The 7,208-nt window shown below is 35.4% G+C and overlaps 1 protein-coding gene across 1 annotated transcript; it reads left to right on the forward strand.

Moving 5' to 3' along the window:
• The first annotated feature begins 1,515 nt into the window (after positions 1–1,515).
• LOC134244970 (thymus-specific serine protease-like) lies at positions 1,516–5,736 on the forward strand. The gene is made up of 5 exons (XM_062727224.1): positions 1,516–1,798; positions 3,589–3,736; positions 4,050–4,232; positions 4,416–4,564; positions 4,968–5,736. The coding sequence occupies exons 1-5, from the start codon at positions 1,577–1,579 to the stop codon at positions 5,007–5,009; spliced, it is 744 nt and encodes a 247-aa protein (XP_062583208.1). The 5' UTR covers positions 1,516–1,576; the 3' UTR covers positions 5,010–5,736.
• Positions 5,737–7,208: the final 1,472 nt, after the last annotated feature.

Consider the following 7,208-nt stretch of genomic DNA (forward strand, 5'->3'; position numbering starts at 1 on the left):
CAGGAGAAGGGTGGAGGGGGGGGGGGTGTTGACTTACTTATTCTAAGCATTTGTTAAAGTGAGTTTGTAAATACATCTACGAACTTGAGCTGGATTGTGACCTTTGGATCAAGAGGTCAAAGGTCAAGGTCATCAAAGTATTTCATAAAGAAATATAAAACTAACGGTCATATCAAGTATACAAGTCATTTGAGCATTGCACGCGCGCGCAGGTGCAATGCATGAAAGCCATATCATCTTGACTACACTTTTAATATGTTTCTATTCTTTGAGTTTCAAAACGTTTCATCAAAAATTTACGACTATATCAAGTAAATCGATTATTTAAGGCATTGCACGCGCACACGTGCATGCATGTCCTTGCATTCAAGTTTGATAGTAGCATGATGTAGGAATTCGTCATATCTATTCATATTCTAAATTTCATCCTGTTTTGTTGAGAATCAAAAAAGTTATAGGCATTTAAAGTTTAAGCCAATCAGATCGCAGCACACGTGGATGCGCGTGGATTCTTGAAAATTTTTATATATCATATTGTAGAACCTCCTAAAGTATGCCTATGTTTTAAATTTCATAGCATTTCGTCAAAAAACAGAAAAGATATTGAGATTTTTGTTTCAGCCAATCAGAGCAAAGCGCACGTGCATGCGCGTGAGTTCGTGCTTATTTGACAGTGTCACATTATTTACACTATTGATATATCTTAATATAATGAGTTTCAAATCATTTCATTAAAAAATGTAAAAATTATAGCTATATTAAGTATATCAGTCATTTCACTCATATCACGCGCACGCACGTGCAGGCGTATGCGCGCAAAATGACCTTCGTTCCGCACACCTACACTACACACCTATTAACCCTAAAAAGGTTTTAGCTCAGTTGGGTGAACAGTTTCTGAGAACACTCGCGGACAAAAAAGTACCGGAGAAGAAATAAGAAGAAAAAAGAATAATAATAATAATAAGAAACAGAGTAAAAACAATATGTTCCCAAACTTCGTTTGGGGAACATAATAATAATAAGAAACAGAGTAAAAACAATATGTTCCCCAACTTCGTTTGGGGAACATAATAAGAAACAGAGTAAAAACAATATGTTCCCCAACTTCGTTTGGGGAACATAATAAGCAGGTAAGAACAGCTTAACTTATTCTCCAGGGGGAGGGAAAACTGGTTCATATGAAATGAACTCTACATGCAAGTCACTCTCTCAAAAAGGACTTTAATAAACATGTTTCTTCATCCCCAACATCACAGTTTTTGACAGTCATTTTCAAAGGAGGGGAAACATCTGCACATACAACCATGATCCATGTAGGCAATACTTGAAAAGAAGCCTGTGCAGAATTCAAAAGAAGGCCATTTTTTCCTCCCAAGTGGAAAGGATTTTTATTGTTTAGCAATATTTATGTTGTTTAGCAATTTACAAACTTTTCATAAAGGTCTCTTTATTTCATCACATGCAAGTAGCCATTTAGCACTGGATCAGATTTATAAAATGCAGTTCAATGTTTTTAATTTCTCCTTTTTAGTGTATTGTACAAGTATCTGAAGCCTTCCAGAAAATAGACAGCATGATCAGTTACCACCGAACTAAAGACTTGATGAAGGATTTCGTGTCCTGTGGATCCCTTTCTGAGCCCAATGACCAGATGGTCTTTGTCAACAATTTAGCAGGAATTTTTATGGGAGTGGTGCAATACAATAATGAAGTCCCAGATATGAATATCCAGAAACTTTGTGACATAATGACAGAGTCAGGGGACTCTTATGGCAATCTTCAGAAAATAAATCAGGTATTAAAATTATCTCAACAAGAGGCCCATGGGCCACATTGCTTACCTGAGCACTGTGGCTTGGAAAAGGTAGAAAATTGGTTTATTATTGAAAAGTTTTAATCCAAAAGAAGTCCCATGACTAATCATGGCTTTACTATTCTTGAGAAGATGATTTTTAAAGAATTTTTCTATATATTTCTATGTAAAACTTTGGTCGGCCATTGTGGCCCCGCCCTACCCCTGGGGGTCATGATTTGAACAAACTTGAATCTACACTACCTGAGGATGCTTCCATATAAATATGATCAATCATGGCTTTGTATTTCTTGAGAAGAAGATTTTTCAAGAATTTTCCTATATATTTCTATGTAAAACTTTGGTCGGCCATTGTGGCCCCGCCCTACCCTCGGGGGTCATGATTTGAACAAACTTGAATCTACACTACCTGGGGATGCTTCCATATAAATATGATGAATTATGGCTTTGCTGTTCTTGAGAAGAAGATTTTTAAAGAATTTTCCCATATATTTCTATGTAAAACTTTGGTCGGCCATTTTGGCCCCGCCCTGCCCCCAGGGGTCATGATTTGAACAAACTTGAATCTACACTACCTGGGGATGTTTCCATATAAATATGACCAAACATGGCTTTGTTATTCTAGAGAAGAAGATTTTTAAAGAATTTTCCTATATATTTCTATGTAAAACTTTGGTTGGCCATTGTGGCCCCGCCCTAACCCCGGGGGTCATGATTTGAACAAATTTGAATCTACTATCTGAGGATGCTTCCATATAAATATGACCAATCATGGCTTTGTTATTCTTGTGAAGATTTTTCAAGAATTTTCCTATATATTTCTATGTAAAACTTTGGTCGGCCATTGTGGCCCCGCCCTACCCCCGGGGGTCAAGATTTGAACAAACTTGAATCTACACTACCTGAGGATAATTCCACATGAGTTTCATCTTTCCTCGCCCAGTGGTTCTTGAGAAGAAGATTTTTAAAGATTTTTCCTATATATTCCTTTTTAAAACTTTGATCGGCCATGTTGGCCCCACCCTACCCCCGGGGATTATGATTTGAACAAACTTGAATCTACACTACCTGAGGATGATTCCACATGAGTTTCATCTTTCCTGGCCCAGTGGTTCTTGAGAAGAAGATTTTTTAAAAATGCCAATAATTTTTCACTAATTCATAATTATCTCCCCTTGGAAAAGGGCATGGCCCTTCATTTGAACAAACTTGAATCCCCTTCACCCAAGGATGCTTTGTGGCAAGTTTGGTTGAAATTGGCCCATCGGTTCTTGAGAAGAAGTCGAAAATGTGAAAAGTTTACGGACAGACAGACAGACGGACGCCGGACAAAATGTGATCAGAAAAGCTCACTTGAGCCTTCGGCTCAGGTGAGCTAAAAACTAAACTGGTATAATTTTATCCTATCCAACTTTTAAGCCAGTGTTGTCTTTCAGTTAATTTCTTTTATTTTGTTTCAATTTTTGGTTTTATTATGATGTATTATTAGTTGGTAGTAATTGATCCATTTTTGCAGACAAATATATTTAAATAAGCTTTGATTATTTTTTTTCTTGTATATAATATTTAAAATTCCTTGTAATACTTGTATAGCCACATGAAATTATCATTTTCATTTTTGGAGATAAAACTGGAAAACATCTGTTTCAAGTTCTGAGTTTCACCTACTTTGGTTTATATGCCGCAATCTGAATGCTGTACCTTAAATACTGGTGTACCTTAATCATGTGTATGGATAATATATGCAAAAATTACAATCATTTATTTTGAAGATGATGATGAAGACCACCAATAAAAGTTGTGTTGACAATACCTACTCCACTTTCCTGTCAGTGTTTATTAATCAGACCGTAGACAGACAGGCAGTGGGGCCCGGTATAAGACAGTGGATCTGGCAGACCTGCTCACAGTTTGGATATTGTAAGACATTGTTTTTGTTATAAGTACTATGCCATAATCAAAGCTTATTAGCAAAGGCCTTTAGCCCTTTTGAAATTATATACAATTCATGTAGACTTTGTATGATTTTTGTTGAAACTTCTCTGTACATGTAATTGACAATATATACTGGTAAAAACTTTCACATTAAAAAGAATTTGAAAAAAAAAAGAAAAAAAAAGGATCACTCCAAAAGTACGAGAGGTTATCAAAAAATAAAAACTTAAAGTTCATCAAAATCCTAATTCAAAATCCAAAATCATGATCATTTTTAATGGTGAAAATTTTTTCCCAGATCAGACCTGTGAAGATGGAACTACCTGTCCTTTCTCCAGACTTCTGACCCTGGAATCCAACCTTGTCGTCTGTAAAGATGTGTACAAGATCTCAGAAAACATGGTGCCTAAGTTTGTACAGTTCACCAATGACTATTATGGTGCGAACCATCCAAAAGGAACCAGGATTATATTTGTCAATGGTAATATTATTTATTTGAATTTGATTCATTGGTAAGGTTTAAATAAATAAATAGATATTTTCAGAAATGTTTTACCCATACATGAAAAGTTTGGAATGGATACAGGATGGGTATGCCTCTGCAATTGTGTCTTTTTTTGTTTGAGGATTTTTTATTTGTCATTTGATTTTCTTTCTTGATTAGGCTCCATAGACCCCTGGCACTTCCTGAGTGTCCTGAAGTCAGACCAGGTCTCTGGAGAGGTTGCTGTCTACATCAATGGAACGGCCCACTGTGCTGATATGTCTACTCATAAATCCACAGATCCAGAGTCTCTGAAGGAGGCCAGACTTGTAAGTCTGTTTTATATCATTCATTAAAAAACATATCCTCTGGCTATAGATCTACTTAAAAAATTGTAAAAGACAAATGTTAGATGTGCACATATAAACCTTCTCATCTGAAAGTACTTACATATAAATGTAGTTGTTAAGTAAGTCTGATCAAAAAGAGAAAAAAAATTCTTACACAATAAGAACATTGCTATGATCTCAGGAAAATTTCTCATTTTTGCATGCTAATGTTCAAGAAAGAATTCTATCATAGTTTTGAGGCCATGAATATTTTTGACATTTGTACCTATAAGAACAAGCAGCCCAGACAAGCATTGAGGCATTTGAGCCTGTTATGCTGTCTGATATAAATTAACCTGTATATTATAAATAAATACTTCGAAGCTTTGTCATTTGTTTTTAGATGATACAGAAAGAGATTGCATCTTGGCTGAAAGAGTCTTAAGGAAGTTTTGTTTTCTGAATTATCTTTCTTACAGTCCCATTGAATCCCTTCTGTGCCAATTATTAATGTCTGCTTTTAAAAATGTATTTTGATCTTTAGTAACTAAAATGTGTTTAATATTGAATAATTAGAGAAATATTGAAGAGAGTGTCACAGTAAATACATTTTTATGTAAACATATTTAAAAATGTTAACAATTTACAAATTGAGACTGAGATAGATATCTCATTTAAGATTTTGTGATAGTCCTCAGTGGGGACAGGTTTTCCAATATGAAAATTTTTTTAGCATGTGGAGATTATATCAAAAAACACTGGAAAATTATGTATACAATGAAAAAAAGTTAATGAGATGTTGGTACATATTTATATCCTCAAGTTTACAGGTATTGATATGTTATCTCGATGTATTTCTTTCTTTGCATTTTTGCTATGTTTATATATTGTAATGCATTATAATATTTATTACTGTTATACATGTATATTGGTATTTACATTTACATTAAAAGACCTCGTACAGGATCAACTTATTGTCCAATCAATCTGAAGTACATGTATTTTTTTTCATTGGTTATTGATGTTACAGAAATGAATGTGTGTTGTTTAATTCACAAATAAGTAGCATGAATCACTATAAGCAAGAGGATTACTTCCTCAAAACCGGTGGAATTTCTGTAGGAAGAAATTAAAAAATATACAGGATTTATCGATATTCATTAAGCCCCATTCCAAAACATACAAATAATTTTCCAAGTTTGTGTACAGGTTCCAAGTTACTTAAATTGCATGCATTCTAGAACTGAGTATACATTCCAAACCAATTTTCTTTCTGAAACTCAATCAAATATTCAGTTGATTGTTACCTAGAAAATGAAAATATAATTTTCTTAAGAAGGACTTCTTTTTTTCATTTGATTATGAGAGCTACTGTGAAAGTGCTTGAAGGAGGAGATCTCCTTGTCTAAGACTGATTTTAAAAATCTAACTACAAATGATATCCTAAAAGAATTTGTGCCACATCCTGCTGGAAGAAGGCAAACATGCTACAATGCCCTCTTAAGATGATTGTTCCTCAATTTATTTTATTCAATAAACAAGAGGCCCATGGGCCACATCGCTCACCTGAGAAGCTTTCGCCATTCTGTTCTTTACCAGATTTCCCCCTTGTAATACATATTGTGACCCCACCCTACCCCACTGATCATAATTTAAACAATTTGAAATCTACACTACCCCAGTATGCTTCCACATAAGTTTCAGCTTTTCTGGCCCAGTGGTTCTTGAGAAGATTTTCAAAGATTTTTCCTATATACTCCTATGTAAAAGTTTGATGGGCAATTGTGGCCCCACCCTACCCCCGGGGGTCATGATTTTAACAATTTCATATCTACACTACCCCAGGATGCTTCCACATAAGTTCCAGATTTTCTGGCCTAGTGGTTCTTGAGAAGATTTTCAAGATTTTTCCTATATATTTCTATATAAAACTTTGATTCCCCATTGTGGCCCCGCCCTACCCCCGGGGGTCATGATTAGAACAATTTAGAATCTACACTACCCCAGGATGCTTCCACATAAGTTTCAGCTTATCTGACCCAGTGGTTCCTGAGATGATTTTCAAAGATTTTTCCTATATATTTCTATGTAAAACATTGATTCCCCATCGTGGCCCTGCACTACCCCCGGAGGTCATGATTTGAACAATTTAGAATCTACACTACCCCAGTATGCTTCCACGTAAGTTTCAGCTTTACTGACCCAGTGGTTCTTGAGAAGAAGATTTTTAAAGATTTTTCCTATATATTTCTTTGTAAAACTTTGATTCCCCATTGTCGCCCTGCCCTACCCCGGGGGGTCATGATTTGAACAATTTAGAATCTACACTACCCTAAAATGCTTCCACATAAGTTTCAACTTTTCTGGCCCAGTGGTTCTTGAGAAGATTTTTAAAGATTTTTCCTATATATTTCTATGTAAAACTTAGATTCCCCATTGTGGCCCCGCCCTACCCCCAGGGGTCATGATTTGAAAAATTTAGAATCTACACTACCCCAGGATGCTTCCACATAAGTTTCAGCTTTAGTGGCCCAGTGGTTCTTGAGAAGATTTTTTAATGACCCAACCCTATTTTTATCTTTTCTTGATTATCTCCCCTTTTGAGGGGACATGGCCCTTCATTTTAACAATTTATATTCCCCTT

Source organism: Saccostrea cucullata, unplaced genomic scaffold (genome assembly GCF_032062105.1).
Source record: "Saccostrea cucullata isolate Sc308-1 unplaced genomic scaffold, CSIRO_AGI_Scuc_v1 ctg21091, whole genome shotgun sequence".
NCBI lineage: Eukaryota > Metazoa > Mollusca > Bivalvia > Ostreida > Ostreidae > Saccostrea > Saccostrea cuccullata.

What these genes read in the sequence shown, in the direction of transcription:
- LOC134244970 (XM_062727224.1), top strand. Translation starts at nt 1,577, where the DNA reads ATGATCAGTTACCACCGAACTAAAGACTTGATGAAGGATTTCGTGTCC. An exon ending in CAGGATTATATTTGTCAATG is followed by an intron (nt 4,233 to 4,415) that starts GTAATATTATTT and finishes TTTCTTGATTAG; the next exon opens with GCTCCATAGACCCCTGGCAC. An exon ending in CTCTGAAGGAGGCCAGACTT is followed by an intron (nt 4,565 to 4,967) that starts GTAAGTCTGTTT and finishes ATTTGTTTTTAG; the next exon opens with ATGATACAGAAAGAGATTGC.